The 20115-nt window shown below is 38.5% G+C and overlaps 1 protein-coding gene across 1 annotated transcript in view; it reads left to right on the forward strand.

The window, feature by feature from the left end:
• The first annotated feature begins 11035 nt into the window (after nucleotides 1-11035).
• LOC149289664 (rap1 GTPase-activating protein 2-like) overlaps nucleotides 11036-20115 on the forward strand; it is a 148355-nt gene continuing 139275 nt past the window's right edge. The window contains exon 1 of the mRNA XM_089490213.1: nucleotides 11036-11142. Coding sequence (XP_089346339.1) covers nucleotides 11036-11142 — 107 coding nt within the window. The remainder of the gene's footprint in view (nucleotides 11143-20115) is intronic.

Below are 20115 nucleotides of genomic sequence, written 5' to 3' on the forward strand. Positions count from 1 at the left end.
ACCGGTTAAGACAGGGGCAAGACCAGACTCTGACAACTGAGTGCTACTGGCCAGATGCCCTGACTCCCAGAGCTATTGCTTTGAACATGGAACATGTCTATGCTTAGAACCTGTCTTGAGAGCCATATGAGAGGAGGGTATGACAGGGGGGATAAAGCAGTATGCAGACAAGGCCTAGTCTGTAGATTTTTTTAATCATGACTTGGGGAAAAATCCTTGGCTGGTAGTAGTGAATAGATTTGTTAGTACTAATAGAAATTAAACAGTTAAGGCGAATGATAAAAAAGCAGAATCTGCTGCAATGAAATAGGAACAGCTGCAGTGATTCAAGCAGATCACAGCCGAACATTTGGCAAGAAGAGACACTTTCCCGAGCTGTGTTGCTCTCACCATACTCTTATTTAATTTGGGAGGCATTAATCACAGCAGCGGATGCCATGCCGACCACTTAAGCGAAGGTCACAGAGAGGTGGCATGCTACAGTGGCTGCCAGTGTTACTTCTGCACTACCAGAAAATTGTACAGTAATCTGCTCGCTTTCACATACTTAACCTTTTTAGTTTCAGGGAGGAGAACCAAACTTTCCCTGCAATCACTCAAAGTGAGTCAGCCCAAGGACCATTAATGGACACTGCATTGTCATTGTTATTAGGATAAGACTCAATGCAATTTGTATTTAATTTGTACTTATTTACTAAAACAAAAAATATTCTGTTCACCATAACAGTAATGAAGGAAGAAGGAGTTAAATAGATGCTAATATGTGGTCACTTCACCTTTCCACATCCCGGCTCAGTTTAGAGAAATGCAAGCAAATGCAAAAGGGACACAATACAGTGATTAGTTGGTTAGTTTGATGTTGGTAGAGCAACTGAAGAATAAAGAGAAATAAAGAAGAATAAAGAATAAAGATGAACATTACCTGGGGTCTCTCTAGATTTGACTTGGAGTCTCTGGGTGAAAGCATGCTTCCTCAGGTCTCCGGGTCAGGTTTTTCTTTCTCTGAGGAAGTGGTCCAATTAAGGCACTCTGGGCTAATCATGCACAGCTAGCTCCGCTCCCATGAAAGCCACTCCATCAGAAGAAAAAAAGCTCCAACTACCTGCCCTAGGAAGTTACCACATGTGCACATAACACTAAATAATGACATTGCTGTATATTTTATATATTACAAAGTACTTTGAGTAAGAAATCTAACACAAACCTCTTCTATCTGCATTGCTCCCAGACCTCCTAGATCTTGCATAATATATTTTTTTGTAAATTGCAACAAAATGGGTTTGGCATAAATCCTGCAAATACAGTATTAGTTTTATAGTTGAATTTTATGTTTGATAAATGTAATTATAAGGGCTAAAAAATTACAAACGTTTTAATCTTTTCTTTGGCCCTGGTTCCTTCCAGCCCAATAGATCATAAATAAAGATAAGAAGGCAGCAGGTTACCACACTCATGTCAAATATGAATCATCAAAGAATGAGCAATGGCCACATGCAACATCTGGCTGGTTAATTATTTATAAAATACCCCACTTAAGGCTTGACTGGTAGCTGTTTAGGAAGATCATGTCAAAAGGGAGATCACTCAAGGAGGTCTACAATATAGCACCCAGCAGATGAAATGGTAGGCTGGCATAGGTCAATACCAGGGGAAACAATTAAGTTTCTCAGCATTTTAGAAGACATACAAGAATGAATTTAAAAGCTCTTATCCTTGGGACTAAGTGTGTATGATAACTTCTGACGTGTCATTTGTCTGTTAAAGGTAAACGTTACTGGAATGGCAGAATAAGCCTGGCAACGGTTATATTACATTGTCTATATGCCATCACTACTACCTCACATCACTAGGCAACTTTATCTGACATTTTTACATACAAATTCTGTCCCTTGAGATGTGTTTTTTAAATATATTTTTTTAATCTACTTTTTTCTGCCTGTACACACTTGTACTTTCACTGTTTTTTTATTTCAAAATATGCTTTCCTTTCTACTATGAAAATCTTGTATTTTTTAATTTTGACATTTCTCAATATGCTGACAGAAAACGGTGCAGGGAGCTAATTTTGTCATGTATTTCGCTACAGACTTTACATCTCTTGGGTTGTCTCATCTAGACCTGTCATCTACTGAGCAGTCAGTGCAACGCGAGGGAAGGAGGTCACCCAGGGTGACATAAGTTTACAAATCTAAAATAGATCAAGTTCCACTAGGGATCATTCATCTTAAACGGAATTAGCTCTCTGTTCACAGAAAAGGCATGGATATTGCACCTCCATTGGTTCTGTAAGATTATCCTTTAAATTATTCTAAGAATGTGACTTTATAAGCCTGCTAGGGGAAGGCCCTTGGAAAGTCATATATAAATATGTATCACTTAAATCTCTTCACCGCTAAATAAGATATTTGCCTGCAAGCACATGTTTTTTTGCCATGTTTTTTATTTTGTATCATTAAATGTGAATAAATATACCATATATGATTTACATATTATATAAATAAAATAAAGGGAATGAAGCATTTAGTTTTCTATTCTTATAGCTTTTATGGGTACCAAATTGTTCAAAGTAGTAGACGTGTTAAATTCAGCGTCATTTAATTGTCAGGTCCCCTGATATCATATACCATCTGAATGGATATTAATGGAATAAACTAAACCAACCAGCTTTATTAATTTACCACGGAATGTATGATCTTTGTAGCTTATCATTTATTTTTTGCATTCAGATATTGTATGCACATTTAAAACATCAGTTTACCAAGGAGATTAAGTGAAGGCATTGTATATCATATACATTCATACAAATGCAACCATTTATTCTAATCTTAGGAAATAGCCAGTGCTATGCAGGCTCTAAGTGCCCATCTGACACACCGTTCAAATGCATTGTTGGCCACTGGCTGATATCACTCCATGCACACCCAATCTGCCACTTCAGGACACTTGGGTGCTACAGTCTTCAGCTGCCGTCTGGATATTCCTTGCAGCACACTGCAAGAGCAAAAAAACTTAACATGCGGCCTCTTGTATTCAGCTGTTGGCCGCTCTTAAGTTGGCCACCGGCCTTACAGTGCCAGGGCCGTCTGGTCATTCGCAGTCCGGTCCTGGTGCTATCCATATGTTATCAATCAAATAACCTTGAATGTTTATTTTGGGCAGATTTATACATTTAGGAGTATGTGGAATGATATTTCTAATGCTGCATTTAGTTTTAAAACTGTAAATTCCGCAGAGTAGACAAAAAAAACCCCACACTTGACCCTTTTTAAAACCAACCACATATGTCATCCATGTATCTCAAAAGTGGTAACACTTTAGGTCCCCTTTCTGTTTTCTGTAGTGTAGGGGGCTGCTGATCAGCACAAGATGCCAATGCATGTTAAACTTAATGCAAAAAACTTCCATTAAAGAGTAAAGAAAGGTTTAGAATTCCACAGGTGTCCTCTCTGGTCAAATACTACTCCAACTGTAAAAGTGAAGTGAAATCTGATTGCTGCGTTTAGAGCCATGGAACAGGGAGCCTAATATGGCCACTTGCTACCAAGGTAAGTAGAAAAAAACCTAAAAGAATGTTGCCATCTGACAAAATTATCTAATGCTGACTAACATGTATAACAGGTGTGTCCCTTTTTATTTAGCATTTTTACCATTATCTATGAATAACTCGGGTTGTGCGGCGGGTGGGGGTATGTTGAGAGGGAGCGCTTTCCTGCCACTGGTTGTGTCATTGGCAAGAATTGTGAGACCAGAGAGGAGGATGGCAGCTGCAGGTTATGTATATGTGTATATTAAGAAGCATACTAGATTGCTTGTTTTATTACTCCAGATTTAAAAATGTTAATTTGCTTTGAGTTTGAAAGTGTTAATTGGCAATCAGAATCCAAAGTAAGACGCCTACGTTTGTTCAAGCTCTGTATAGTGGAAGATATTACAAAGAGAAAATAGTAAGAGAACCTTAGAAATCATAAGGAAATGAAGACAAGTTCCCTGAACGGCTGCTTCCAAGAAGATTGCCTTAGTGTTTGTGAGATGTCATTGCCTTGTGATTTTCTGTAAGATGCTATTTTTCAGTGGGCCATCATCATCAATAATTGCCAACGTCCCAGAGAACATGGTTTTACAGCTCATAATGATGAATAGCAAAAGATAGCTGCAACTATCCTATTCCTTGGTGGTTAAAAAAGGTCGTGTTTTCACATTACAATATATAGCATACAATTTGTTAACAAATAGCAAGAACCACAGGCTTGATGTAAAGGGAATATTCAGCAGCTTGTCCTAATTTTATGGGGGCCCTTGGGTGGCCTCAGTGCTGGTGGAAAATACCAGGAAAAAGGGAACATTACCTGCTATGTGCAGAAACAACCAATGTGTCTCATACCCTCAACAGGTGTATGTATCAGGATACCTGCGTTGTAAGCTGTGACAAGGAAGTGAGGAGGAAGTGAGAACTGCAATGGAGGTCTGTGTTTGGCACACCATTGACCTCCATTGATTGTTCACCTCCCTGGGCCGGTCAGGGGAGATCAAAGGTTCCCCCTAACTGTTTCATGATCCCTACTGCCCACAAAAGAGGGATGGAGTGGGGCAGAACTATTGGCAGGAAGGGTTACTTATTGTGTTATGTATGCAGGTAGTGTCACAGTGTTTGGTCTTTAAAAACAACCTTGTTGTCCCTTGAGGTGTTGTTGCATAACGTCAATGAACTCACTTTGGGTTTCTGATTCTTACATTCTTGGAAGCAGTGTATGGTTTATATTTCCCCACAAAGCCTAAACCCTAATGTTTACCACTTATACATGTTAATGGATAGAGCTCATAACAGCCCTGCTCAACAGAATGCATATAGGGCAATTTTTCTTACTACTGTGGTATAAGTGTAAATGAGTAGTAAATATGTGATGCATAAACAAAAGCTTTGGAAAGGGCATTGAATAAAGGGTCTTTGAATACTGTGCTCGCTCTTGTTTGTCCAAATAGCCTGTAATTAGCTATTGTTCTAAACTTTTCAATGACTTTTCTAGTATCCCATCTGTATTCCTTACCCTTTTTTTAAAAAAAATATTGTCTTAAATAGCTTCTTCTTAAAGCATCTGTTCCACTTCTCCAAAAAATGTTAATACCTTTATTCTGTCGAGAAAAAAAAGAAGAAAACCAGGATTTGTATTCATATTTTAGTTTAAGAACAGGAACACTTGTTGAATTAAATACTCATCTTTGTTTAACCTTTAGGTTGGTGGGGGGTTAAACAGATTTAGGATGCTTCACAACCATTAAGCTACCATTCATTACTAGTACAATATGCCATGCGTTACTGAACAAAAACAGGATTAAATACTGTGATAGCTTTTGTCATTCCTATATTTACATACACACAACACTCAATAAGAGGCCTATTGTGTTTGAACAGTATAGCAAAAAAATGTCAGTACTCCTACTCCTTTCCAATATAAATGGATCACACCTATTTGGTTTTTATCACCCTAAAAAAATCTAACATTTTATTTTTTGTTAAGTGTTCTTGTGTTCACTGCATTGTCAATCCAGGTTAAAAGTTAATAGACCCCCTTATGGATCCCTGTTATGGATCTGCCATCTCTTTACCACAGATGTTTAAGTTCCTGTCTTCATTGATCATTAACGGACAAGGTTCTGGGTGGTCTACTCCTCTGTAATATAATATAATTGCATATACAGTGTGAGGCATGTCCATTAGAAATCTATAGGGAATCATTTTAGCAACGCTGCTTGTTTAGAAGAGGCTTCGGACACCAGTTGGATCCAGGGATGCCTTCTTGGCCAATTCTGGGACATACCTGGGACATACCTAATTTTCACATGCTGCTGATCAGCAGACCAAAGTGTTTTTTTCAGTATGTGTGATGTATAAGTTCACTGATGGGAATTCATTGTTTAATTAATTAAGCACAACTGTATGAATCACAATGATCAACTAATTGACTCCCTTATGCAATTGCATACATCCCACATTCTGCAGGATAGCAATTTAACATGCGCAGGAAAAACAGTAGATGAGGAACCCTACCTGTATTTTTTAATACATGGCATTATTATGGGAACACACTGAATATATGTAAAGCTAAGGAGACTTTTACAAATTATAAACATTAAAAACTTATATTTTGAACAAATAGGCATTATAAATGTGAATATAAAAACATAAAGAGTAGCAATGACAACATGGATGGGGTTAACACGTACTTGGCGCTATAATCAAATGTAAACATACACAGTTTTTTAGTTGCAGGGGTCTCAAACTGTAGGCCTCGCGTGTCGCAAACAGGACAGGCTTTTTTGAACAACCTTGGCAACAAACACACTGAAGATGGCCAAAATTGATCAAGCCTTTTGTGTTTAGCAGAGAGATATATAGAATTCCTGGTCTGTTTGTGGTGCCTGAAACCTGGTCATAGCTCTTCAATGAACTGTGTGACCCAGTTGTTCAGAGGACGAAAGGTGTCAAAGATGGCGCTGAATTGTTTCACTTACGACCCCTTAAAACGTACATCCACCCCTCCTGTCAGCAGTAATCATATATGGAAACTCGATGGGTTTGACCTCTTGATTTATAGCTGGGTTAGGTGGGCTCAAGCCTAAACCCTGGTTCAAATCTGTGTAATGAAAAGAGGTGAAGTTTGAGAAGAACCATGAAAGAATTATCTTTCCACTTGTTTTCAGCTCAGGTTAGTGGTTTTTTTCCAGCTTTTTGTAATGTAGTTTGCTTTTAGAAGTAACAGTCTTGAATCTACAACTGCAATTTGGGATAGAGAAATAGAGAATTTAAACATGTATAGGATAGGCATAAAGCTATCCTGGATCTAACTTAAGATTAAGGACTGATTAGACAGGTTTTTATTTGATGAGGTTTTTATTTTCCATACAGTTCTATGTATCTGTGAGCAGATTCCTAAACCATGCATTTTCCTTAACACCACTTGAGAATTAGACAGGTTTTTGAATCAAAGCCCTATGTGTTGCCCTACATATTTGACACAGAAACACAGTTATACCCCTCCACCATTGTATAATACAAATATAGTGAATACAGTTTGTGGCAGCATTTCATCTTGGTCATAATAGTCCTCGTTAGATGTTGCTCTATTTGTTTTCACTGAAAACTAGTAATAATGCTCACTTTTTGTTATCACTTCTTTTTGTAATTTATAAGTTCACAACTATTCATCATTTATGTTAGGAAGTAATATAACCTTGTCACTGGCAAAGGATATCAGTGTCCTTAATATTGAAAACAGCTATCAATACATAGCTTCTAAGTGTCCTGGTTTTTGCATCTTCTGATCTCTTGTGACCATCTGTTGATATGGTTAAGCTAATTTGTGTAAGATTTAGGATAGGTGGCTATTTTAGAACCCATTTTTATTGTTTTAGGTAAAAAATATTATTATTACTTTTCTTAATGTCATGGATGGTAATCTATTAAAATAACCATGCAGGTCTTCCTGCATTTTAATAAAGATAGTTGTTGAATAAATAAGCTTAATGGATAGAACAAAATGTATTTACTACATTACATTCTAAAAAAAACAAATTAATTTTCAATATTTTAATCAGGATTTAATTGGCTTTTAATATATTTACTTAAATAGGTAAATAGAATTACATTATCTAAGTATGTAAGGAAAATGTACTGTTGGCCGTTCACCATATTGCATGGTTTATGGATCATACACACACACAGTTTTCCTTTTGTGGTTTTTTGTGTCTCATGATCATACCTGGGAGCTCTCCGGGAACTTCTCCGGAGACTCAAAGTAGAGCGCTGCTTCTCTGTCTGGGCCATCATGGAGAAACTCTGGGTCGTGGGATTGGCATTGCGGCATACCCCACTCCCCGCAACCCTCCCTTCCAAACACAGCCAGTTTTCCTGCATGTGGGGCTAAACCCGCACTTAACATCAGCGGGACCTCCTACCCCCATCCCAGAAAGGGAAGGCTCCGCATACCTGTAGTCTGGATCTTCCCAGGTATGCTCATAATTTACTGTTATAATTAATAGGTATCTGAGTTAATATTTATTTAAAGGATATATAGTCCCTATGTCCATGATCTGTCTAAAAACTTAACATTTTGCAGACAATGAAGATCAAATTCTAAAATCATGCTCTCAAGTAATAAATATAACTCATAGGGCACAAATCCAAAGCACGGTTGCTAACTGCACAAATGCACATTTAGGGTGCTTACCTGAATTCCATGTCTAAACCACTAAATGGAGTGAATCAAAGGAAAACATGAATTGATGTTAGCATAAGGTTGTTGCCACAACATTACAACATTACAGCCTATGTGATAAAGCCAGTAGTGTTTTTGTTTGTGCTTATCTGTTAACCTGTTTGTGTTAAATTCATATTTTTAGCTTTTTTTTGCATCAGATAGCATGCATCAACCAATGTGGTTCAGTATTGTTTAGGGGTATATAATTTAATGCACGAGTAACATAGTGGCTTCTTTTCTAAGTAACAATCCAAATTGTGGCACTGAAGGGGTTAAATTGCTCCTATTATACTGTCCTTTTACTTCTCTGTGCATGTGTAGGGTGTTTTTAAACATGCAAGTTTGTTTTTTTTCATTTTTTGCAACTGCTAATGCAAGTTGGCTTTATTATTATTATTATTATTATTATTATTATTATTATATGAACACATTGAAGTCACTTGTTTTTTATGTTACTTAATAATAATTAATGTTTGGTGAAGCTGTTTGAGGCAGTAAATCTAGAAACTTAGAGTTGTATGGCAGATGAGAGCCATTCAGCCCATCTAGTCTGCTGTAGATTAAGAATAGCCATATGGCTATCCCATGCATGTGTAGATCCCCTCATTGTGTTAATTTTTACCACCTCTGCTGGGAGGCTGTTCCACTTATCTATCACCCCTTCAGTAAAGTAAAATGTACTTAAATTCCATCTAAGCCTTTGAGGATTATGATCTCTTGTTCATGTCTCAACATTTCTCTTCCTCTGAAATAAACTTCCCTCCTGTACTTTATTAAATACATTTAAACTGTCCCTTTAAATTACTGTACATTGTTGTGGGTTCTAGACGTGGTCTTTTAAGGTCTGGAATGTATCAGTAATGATATATCCAGTTAAGTTGTGGAACAGAAATATTTTTTTAATTGATGCAATGTATCTTTTAGGTGGTTGTAGTCTAGAATTATGTAACAAATATGTTTGTATCACGAAAGTTGCGTTTTATAAGGAATACTTTTTAACCGTTTAATAATGAATTGACACATAGTCAGCATAATATACTTCCTAAGATATAAAGGGTGCAGTATGTTTTACAGCCTCCCTGTGCCGTGGTGGCAGTCTTTGCTGATGTTTTCTGGGGAGAAACATATCACTTGCAAGTCATCTCAAAAAGGCAGCAAAGCAGCAATGTGACCGCAAATATGTAAATAACGAGGAACACCCATAATCTTATTTTGTATCTGTGAGTTTAGAACGGGATGCTCTTTAGCAGGGAAATGGCCATTCGGAGAGAACTCCTATAGTAATAACCATACTGGTGTTGAAAAAACAAAGCTATTGGGAATTTTAATTTGTGATCGATTGATTGTTTGCCAGTAAGGTCATCAAATGTTTGTAGACCTGTGTATTAATAAATTACCTGGTTAGTGCTGAAACCGGTTATCCTGGCTCTTTAACTGGAAACAACTTGTGAAATAGAAATTGTCATGAGACTAAAATAGCTTTAAAAGAAGTAGATGGACCATATATTTTTATAATTTATCTCTAAAGATGATATGTAAAAAAAACCTGAATGTATAGCTTGGGTTGATTGAAAAATATTCAGCATATGATTATATTATGCATTAAGAAAAAGAATATTTGACATTTGTATTATTTATTGTTTTATATAGTGCCATCGTATTCTGCATTATTGTACAACGGCTAAGCAGGACATAACAAGTAGAGCATAACATAACAATATAACTTACAGAAACGGGAGGTAAAAAGGGTCCTGCTCAAACGAGTTTACAATCTAGAAGAAAAAGAAAATACACTGATATACATTAACAGTGGAAAGGGTTAAATAAAACAGTATCCGCCCCTGCTCCATATGAGCTATACGCTGTCTCTTCTGCTGATACGCTAGGTCTCTGCAGATCCTCGGCCAGTTCTTTACAACTCCACACAGACTTAGCTTTTCTGTGTCACCAAATCCAGCCAAGCCATCCTACAGCGAGGGGGGAAAGAATGAAAAAAGAGGAGGAAATAAGCCGTCTGGTAACACCCACCATGCAGATCCAAGTATCCCCAGCGTGTGCAGGCAGAGATGCTCAATCCACCGCCTACCTCACACACACTCAGCATCCTCTTGCAAGTGAAAGTTAATATTTTAACAAGCAGGTGCAGAACAAACTCAGAAGCATTGTGTTCTTTTATGCGTGTGAGTGTGTTTGTTTTTTCTCCCCCACTCCCTTGGGCTTTGATTTCATGACGTCCCTATTCAGCTTGATTTTGTATGTGTGTATGTCTCCTAGCAAATTATGGATCTGGATAGTGGAAGCACACTCTCTCCTCAGGCTCTTGTCTCAGAGATAAAACTTGTGCTGGAATATCTGTAAATCAGAGACATTGCTTTTTGGTCCTCAGGTGAAACCGAGGTGAAGGATTTTTGTTGGGATGCACCGGTGACTGTAACACAGGCTGCAGGACTTCGCAAAGTCACTTGTAAATAGCAGGCTGTGCTATTTTTTTCCCTCTTTTCCTTTTTTTTCCCATTGGCAGTCCCAACATCTCGCAGGAAGGCAGGAGACGAGAGACAGGCAGAAGTTGGAGACTAGGTTTGAAGAAGCCGGCGGTGGCCAGTGTCCTGAAGGTCACTACTGTAACAGTGACCTGCCTCAATATTATCAATCACACCGCAAGTATCTCAGGCAAGGGAAAAAAAAGGGAGTCAGGGGAGTGAGTGGATATATATATTATTTTTGCTGCTTAAGTTTGGTTACTCTGATTTTGGAAAACCTGGCTTTTGGATCTAATAACCATGTCACAACCAACCGAGAGGATGCATTCGAAAAAAGCAGGGATCCGAGCTGCTGTAGTTCTGATTGGATTGCTCCATAAATCACGGAAACAGAACAGAGAGCGGAGGTAATGTACACACATAATTCTCCTTATTTCTTTTTACTTATTGTGTTTGTGTTGTCACCCTCGGTGACGACTGAGCAAATATATGACGGAGTGCTTCTCTGGTGCTTTCTGCCAACTCTCTTTGTGTGGCCTGACTATGCTGGGGAGCAAGGAAAATGTTATTATCGTATATGTGAGATTTTGTGGCATTGTTGAGATCATAAGTGGGAGCAGCAGGATTCCGTAAAGAAATACCATGCCTGCTAAAGTAATGTATGGAAAGAAGTGCTAGGATAAACGCAGGCCATTAGCACAGCAGTATGTTTGGGTTCTGAATGACAGTCACTATCCGACCATTACAGAAGCTTTGTGAATAGTAACACAAGTGCAGAGGTGAAATGTCAAACAGAACAAATTGTCCTGGGAATAAACGCCCAGGTTCTTTTCAAGCTGTGGTTATACAGTAACTATATGTATGTGTAGATAAGACTTTACCAAGAGAGTTTCTAAGAGTTGTGCGAATGGTATGTCAATGGGGATACATGGAATGGTTTACCAGTGGGGATACACAAGCTCTGACAATCTTTTAATAGATAGGATTTCACACTGTTAATTGGGAAAACTATGGTGGATTTGTGTACAAAGTATGGAATTTATGAGCATTATAGGGTTGTTTTTTTAATCCTCTGGTTTTTAAAATCACATAGGTAATCAGGGTTCAGGGCTATGCTATATAGGTCCCTGGCATCACAAGGACCATTTCATTTTGGCACACTGCAACTAACTTTTGCCTGCCGTATATGACATTGGTTGAGCCATGAAGAAGCCAAACTAGACAGAAGTTCTTGAGTGCATCCATAGAGACAAGCATGAGGACCACAATTCTAGAATGTGCCTTTTTATTGGCACAATCCTGCCTCATACTATTATTTTTGTGAACTAGGTCAAGAAAGGAGTTGACTTCGAGCTCACATCATCTCATCCAACTATAAACTAAGTAGTCAATTTCTAAAGACACAAAACTAGATAGAAATTGGGTGGCCTCTAAATGCCTCAGGATCAGTCAAGTTTTCATTTTTTTTTCTCCTGGGCTGCATTAATATAGAATCTCATATTTAGAAACTCCATAATCCGAATCCTAAATATAATCAGCAGAGCATTAGGAAAGTTCAATATTTATCTGTAGCAGAGCAACGTATCCCTATGACATCAGCGTCCTGTTTTTGTCTGGGGCAGAAAAATGCTGTGTCCTCTTAGCATAACCAGTCTGGTGCTTTTATTTATGAATCAAAGGTTGAAACAAATGGTGAAAATACTTTGATGATAATATATAATTTAAAGGCACCATGCAGTAATGTGTGCGTTTTTTCCCCTTACTATAATATCTACTGAGCATAATCACTTTCTGTAATAAAGGCATTGAATAATCGCTAGCTAACTCACTGTGGAGGTGCTTGTGCGAGGGTATCACCAGTATTTCACTCCAAAGGTGCCTATGTGGATTTCTTACCAGAATTGTATTTCTTGAAATTACAGTGCCTGTCCAAGGGCACATATTCTTCTAGACATGTCTGTGCAAGTGTGACACGGCCTTTTCACTCTGGACATGCTTGTGAGAATGTATCACCAACATTTCTCAAGGTGGCAGTGAGGGTGCATCCGTAACATTTCACTCTGCTTGTGTGAGTGCATTGTGGGAGTTTATTAATCAGTTTTTAATTAACAGCTAAAATTTTCAGTGTGTGGAGTGAGGAATGTATCCCGGTTATGATATATTTTAGTCTTTGTGTGCATGTTAATTCTGCAATGATGGGGCTTTTTTAAGGTGGTAATTAACTGATATACCTGGCTTGAATGTACTTCTAACATATGCATTTGGCAGCTCTCTAGAGTTGCCAGCATGATTTTCATAATGTTATTTTACTAAATAATATAACTGCTTAGGAGGAATGAGATTAGTACTTAGGATCTAAAGCAAAAAAAGTGAGAGGTGTACTGCATTCTTATTTCACTTTAACTGAGGACACAACTGAAACATTCTGCAAAGCGCGAGGATGCAGGGGTTTCTGTGTTTATATGATGGGCCAGTTTCTGTGAAATATAAAATGACACTACTGTTCTATAATGGGTTTCCAATTAAGGGGAAATAGTGCTCATTCCAACTAACAAACATGGAACTTCCCAATGTTCTTCTCATTTTAAAGAGGACATTTCTTTTGGAGGATGACCTGATGACTCCTTGAAGCAGAGGTGCTTCTAAAAGGCATCCTGCAGGGAAGCCTTGACGTTGACTGCTTTCACTGCTTTCCTACACTGGGGTGTTCATTTTCTAGCAGATTGACTAGGACCGCTGCGGTCTTAAATTAAAAAGTTAACACTTCTTTCCAGTAACGCTGTCACAGACGCACAATAGGCTACAATAACACTCGCGACATTATAGTATGTGAGAATGAACTGTCCCAAAGCGCTTTAAGAACTGTTGCAAATGCAAAATACAAACACTTTTTGATACTCATGGGATTGTGATACTTTTATACAAAAACCCCACAGTGAGGAATTAAACTGTTGGATTTCTACAGCATGTAACATACTAATTATTATGTATTTGTCTGGAGATATCAGACATTATTGGGTTAAGACCGTTCAAATGGGATCAGCTGTGCTGAAAAGCCCTCTGGGGAACCACATGTTTGTGGTTAGCAACAAGTGAAAGCGGTAAGTATTGATTGTGCTGGAGCCCTCTGTTCGTACCCCCAATGAATGTTATAGCCTGAATTTTTTTCCTTGTAGTTAGGGTGACCACATTGACCATGTCTTCCAGGATGCCTTTAATTCTCGCATCTTGTTGACATGTAAAGTGCTCCCTGCAGTATGTGGGATGCATAAACTCATGAAAGGTAATCAGTTACTCAGTTATGCATCCCACATACTGCGGGGCAGCACTTTACCTATGCCTGTCACCAATATGTGAAAAATATATGTCATGCAAAACATAATTCTTGTAGTCAACCTACTTGTAATGGGGTGTGCAATAACTTGGAACTGGCAAAAGGGATAAAGTTGGGGCTTAAAAATGTCTTGAACAGGTGTGTATTACTTCTACGTACAAGCGATGATGTGTAACAGTGAACGTATACCAAAGTATACAGCAAAAACATACAAACCTTTGACCCTTTCAGTGCCATGAAAGCAAATAATGCATTGCTTTAACAATTATTTACTCATCCCCTTGGGACCTGAAGAGTTAACAGGAATTGTAAAACCGCTTGAGACGTAAAGTTCTGAACAAAGCCCTTTTTCCAAAAGATTGCTAGAATGAGAATATATTTTCATGGTGCACCTGCTTACATCGAAACATGACAACGTTGAAAATTACAAAATGAGGTTTTCTGATTTACTGGTTCTCCCTACCACGGTGATGTTCTCTAAATTGTAGTGTAATAAATTAATAATGGTGATTTCTGTATTATATACGGTATTACCGCACATAGATAATGAATGCTTGTGCAGATAATGATAGCTTCAGTCTTACGTTGATTTAACATAAAGTAGTCGTCCACAGACAATAAGGTGGCTTCTGGAACAAAAACGACAGCTTAGAGCTGTAACGCTGAGATAACCCTTAGCCATTTCATGCCTTTCTACATGTTTCACTGTTTGTTTCACAGCTTAAAGGCAGTACTGATAAGTGTCTTCACTAGATTCAGAAGGCACAGGGAGTAACTAACCCCAATTTGCCTAATTACAAGATGCGGTGCATTTCCTTTTCGACCTAAATTCACTGTGCATCATAAAAGCCTAAGAACGCTGGGGTTCTTCTGCAAAAAAAGTGGAGCTGACCCTGCATAATGCATAGTTACTGGACATCATCTCCATACCTGGGAACTTCCCAGGGTAGGCTGCCCAGAGGGCTTCCTCTTCTGGGGAGTAGGTTCAGGTGGGGGTGGGTCTGGTTGCATGTAAGAGGAAAGTGGGCAAGGAGTAGGTGGAATGTAGATGGCAAGTTGGGTGGATCTGGTTGCATGTGGGAGGAAAGTGGGCAAGGAGTAGGTGGAACGTAGATGGCAAGTGGGGTGGATCTGGTTGCATGTGGGAGGAAAGTGGGCAAGGAGTAGGTGGAACGTAGATGGCAAGTGGGGTGGATCTGGTTGCATGTGGGAGGAAAGTGGGCAAGGAGTAGGTGGAACGTAGATGGCAAGTGGGGTGGCCTTGTGCCTCTCTGCTGCCCAGAGAAACAATAATCCCCAGCTACCTGGGGAAGGAGGACTTCACTGGGAGACTGAGCCAAACCCCAAGAGTTCCCAGTAATGATCATCTCACCAGTTTAACTGTGTATTATGTTCCTGAATATATCTTGCAATATCTAGATGTATATAAAGTAATAGTCATGTATCCCACATACTGTTGGTCAGCAACAAGCAACATATTTATGTGTCCTGGAACAAAATGACATGTGGTTCCTAAAGGACATGATGATATGCACCCCATACATCATAGGCCTGAACCCTGCATCCAAGGAAAACCATATAAAAAATACATATAAATATGTCACCCTGCAGTATAGCAGTGGTATTAATGCAGCCTTATTTCTTAGAATTAATTTTTCATAACAATTGCATTCTGGCCATTTCCATCATCTTGACAAACCAAGCTTATTTACCGAAACCATGATGGGCTGAAAGACAAGCTCTATAATATAGTTGCTTGCTGGAACATTTTGTAGCACTTCTAAAATGTAAAAATGCATTTAATTTCACTTCTAAATATTTATGATAATTTCTTCTTTCTTTAAGGGGAAAATATTTTCTTTTCTTATTTAATTTTAGATTACCATTTGAAAAAAAATATTTTGACTGTTGCATAAAATGCTTTTTGGCTTTCCATCAGTTATGCTTTCTGCCCCAGTAACCTAACCTTGGGAGCATAATGCCTTGTCAGAAGAATCAGATGAAGGAGGTAAATCAGTCTTAAGTATGTGAAGGGCTTTTAATTCCTCATCATGATGTTTCCCTTGACCTTAAGAACATATTTTACACCTTAGCCATTATAACCGAGGACCTGATTTGTACTATGGACGGTTTTAAAGATTGTTCCTAATGGATACAATTCTAATGAAGGTAAATCATTTTCAGTACTGGAGATTTTCAGTATGCTGGGTTTGCCGTATGCATGAGGAAACCCATTCAGGATAAGTAGAAGTGTGGTGAAGCTATCTGACTGAGATAAGAGGACTCTATTAATAAAAAGATAGGCTAGACTTTTGATGGAAATAGCATAATATTTGCATGTCACCAAATACAAAGAATAAGTGGATGGGAAGGGTTAACCACTAAGGCCGACAAGAAAATGTAGGGCATGCGTGTAATGCTTACAGCTAGGTGAAGACAGGTCAGTAAACTAAAAGGGGGTTCCAAGGCTCCTAAAAATGGATTATGCATGAAGATCCTTTTGTGATGTGATGAGGGCTGGCAAAAGCAGACGCTATATCACCATAAATCTCGCGCCTTCCCCCATTATCCTATTATCAACTCACATATTATTGGTAAAGTAGCATGTGCATCAAATTCCATATATATTGCCTTGCATGTTTCCTAATTCTTTGGAGAAGGTTTCACTGTGATGCACTCTGCAAAGCCACTTGGCTTTTCCACCTTTTCAAGCGATGTAACATTTGCCTGTTGAGCAGGCCACAGTGCCAAATGAACGAATGACCAGGTTCAATTAGGGCATTTGATGGTAGGGAGGAATCCATTGAGGTCACTCCTCCCATACCTTTTGCGCGCATGCATCTTTTATGCACTTGAGTTGATCATGCTGCCCTTTCAGTTCGGAAGAAATTTGGAGGGCTTTTCCCATTCAGAAACAAAATTCATCGTCACCCACCCTCAGTCGGAGGAGGCGTGGCCCAGGTGCAGAAGTGCTCCAGAAGGCCAGAATAATATCAATGGATCCTCAGAGAAAAAGAAGTACATAAATGCTTCTCTGTCTCCATGGATCCCTCTGCATTATTCTGGCCACCTGGAGCACTTCCACAACAGGGTGAAGCCTTGGCACACACCACAGGACAGCCTTTCACCCATTACTGGAATTTGGGGAGAGGTTGGCCCTGATTGCGGAGGTGCTACAGAAGGCCAGGGTAACACTGCAGAACCCCAGAAGAAGCATATCACTGGAGAAGAAAAAAGAAACGGAGAACAAGAAAGTAAAGAAAGAGTGGAATTAATGAAATTGGCAAATTTCTATTAAATTCAGGTCCACATGAATCTAAAGGCTTAAATCAAGTTTTAACCATAAAACAAAAGGAAGTATAAAAACATCATAACAGATGTTCACTTGCTTGTATATACATCTTGCAGAAGAGAATTAATCCAAATCTACAAGACAAGGTATAGAATGCAGGGTCAAATGTTTTTAACATCTGTTTTATAACAGACATTTTGAACATCTTGCTCCTGTGGAACAGGAATGAATGATTCCTGTGATGTGTTGCACTACGTCATGTGATTCAACACATACATCAGCTGAAGTGCAGAGAGTTTTCTTGCTCATTAGTATTGCCATATATTCTTATGCCAAAATATATTGATGTGTCTCTATCGTTGTTTGTTAACATTGCTAACAAAGACTGTAGCATTTCTAAATTGTTGAAGGAAGCTGTACTCTATAACAGAAGGTGAGCTGGAGATTGTTTGACGCTGTCTTGCAGATAAAGGATTGTTAATGTCTAGTTACAGTAGGTTGCCATGCCAAACCTATCAGTGATGTTCCCGCTGCCTACTACTTTCAACTTCTGCTAACAGCTTTCAGTCCTTCTTAGTTTACTTTAGACATTTACATGTGTACCTTCATGTGTTCTACATCCTCTCTGCTGATATGGATCCATCAGCAAAGCCTATTTCCAGTTAAGTGGCATCTCCTGCCTAGAGTGCCTTTTTTCTCCAGTGATTTATGCCTTTGTGATGGCAGCCCTTGGATATACCAACTCTCCATTTGCAAATGCACAAGAGATAAAATGCACTTTCTATCCATTCTGTATCCTATATCCCCTTCTAACCTTGTTAGGGCTATCAGCAGGCAACAAAAAATGGTTCATGGTGGCTATAGATTTGATGGGAAAACCCTCCATGATGAAGTAAGGCAAAAATCAGTGTCTATACAGCATTGCATCGGGTGTTATACATTTATGACTCTGTTTGTCTATTTGTATCAGGCGCAGCTGCTGTCAGCCCTCAGACAATTGTCAATGTGATGAGACTGTGCAGTGCAGCATCAAACAGCTTTCTGGTCCCCGCTTATCCCACCCATTATTAGATCTTTATGTACAGTGTGCGGGGTATCAGGAGACCTCTCTCCATAGAAAATCCTTAGGAGATATGTGCCTCCTTAATAACCCAGAACTGTGAGTAGCTGGCAGAAGAGGTATATTTACAGTGTCACTCTCGGGTATCTCTACTTATGCCACAGGATTCTCTGGGAATGGGTTCACCAAATGTGGAACACCAGTGAATTTTAATATATTCACTAAGCAAAATTGATATGGGACATTCCGCTTTGTTGTATGAATACTAATTCAGATGCCACTGCCTAAAAGCCACAGCTGCAGTGGAAGTATTCTGCAAAGAGCTCTTATCATGACAGTAGTAATTCTCTCTGGGATGTGTATCTGCGTTCACAAATATTTTTATTTCTTGCACTGCAGTGAACATTTCGCCACCATCAGTTGACTTATCGTTTTTGTGTCTTGTATGAAGGTCAGTACCAGGTCACTGTACAATCAGAGCTTGGCAAATCCCAGGAGCAAGGTAGCCATGGCTCCTCGATTTTAAGATCTGGCTCATCATGTTGTGTGACATTTTACCATGATTTCTGTCTCGTTCTGGCTCCTAAAAATATCAAACTGGCCCTAAGACTTGTTGTAATGTATGCTGGGCCCCCATTTTATTTTTTTATTGGTACTGTAATTTTATATTAACTTATTAAATTGTAAAATATGTATATTAACCCTCTACATTTCTATATGTATTAACAATAACTCACTGTCTAGTCGTTTAAGTGTTACTCCACAATCTCTTTACAACTGTTGTGTATTTATCATTGTTGTATGTATGTTGAGAATAGTCTGGTGCCGATGTCTGTGTAATCTCTTGCTGTTGTGTTAATTATGTTAATCCTTTCCTGTTTCCTGTGATTGTCAATTTCCCCTCCCCTGGTAAAGTGGCTATATAAAATATGCCCTGTCCCAAAAAAACCTTGGTTTCCGTTTCACTTGTCTTTATGGGACCTTCTTCAAAGAATTGTCCAGCCCTGTTCTCCACCTAACCCACAGACACCATCTTACTGACAATCCCAATGGAAAAAAAAGAGGCTGTCTGGTTTTAATTTAAATTTAAGCGGGATATGTTTCTTAATCTGGGGTTTAGGATCTAATCGGCACTAGACACCTACTTATTGTTACTGTTAGATGATGTGGTTAGACTTTAAATGGAGATGGGCTATACTGAAACCTTCTGTGTGACTTTTGGAGCTATGGATAGCTGTTTTTTCTAAATATTTGTTATTCCATATGATAATTCATTTTATTCACACAATTTAATATATAAATATATACTTTTTTGTGTGCTATTTCTATAAATATAAATAAATACCATCTTTTAGAACTGTAAAACCCAAAGTATTATTCATACCCTCCTAGAAAAAAGGGGACATCAGGGGAGGAAAGAATGATCGCTTGGAGGTATGTGAAAATGAACAGGTTTTATGTGGTGGTATTTTTACTATTTGCTTCCATTCATAACATCACTACCTAAAACTATAATAAAACGTGCTTTCCCCCGGGTCTAAAGAATTTATTCTCTAAAATGTGCGGGTCAATAACGATCAATAATGCTTGTTCCCTTACACTGCAGTTAATGATTGATTACAGCAAGTAGGTTTTACTGCAGAAACTCCTAAATACTGAAAACACTTCAGTTATTCCCACATTATAAAAAATCT

Source organism: Sceloporus occidentalis, unplaced genomic scaffold (assembly GCF_023333645.1).
Source record: "Sceloporus occidentalis isolate IW3139 unplaced genomic scaffold, rSceOcc1.0.p SCAF_43, whole genome shotgun sequence".
NCBI classification, from domain to species: Eukaryota; Metazoa; Chordata; class Lepidosauria; order Squamata; family Phrynosomatidae; genus Sceloporus; species Sceloporus occidentalis.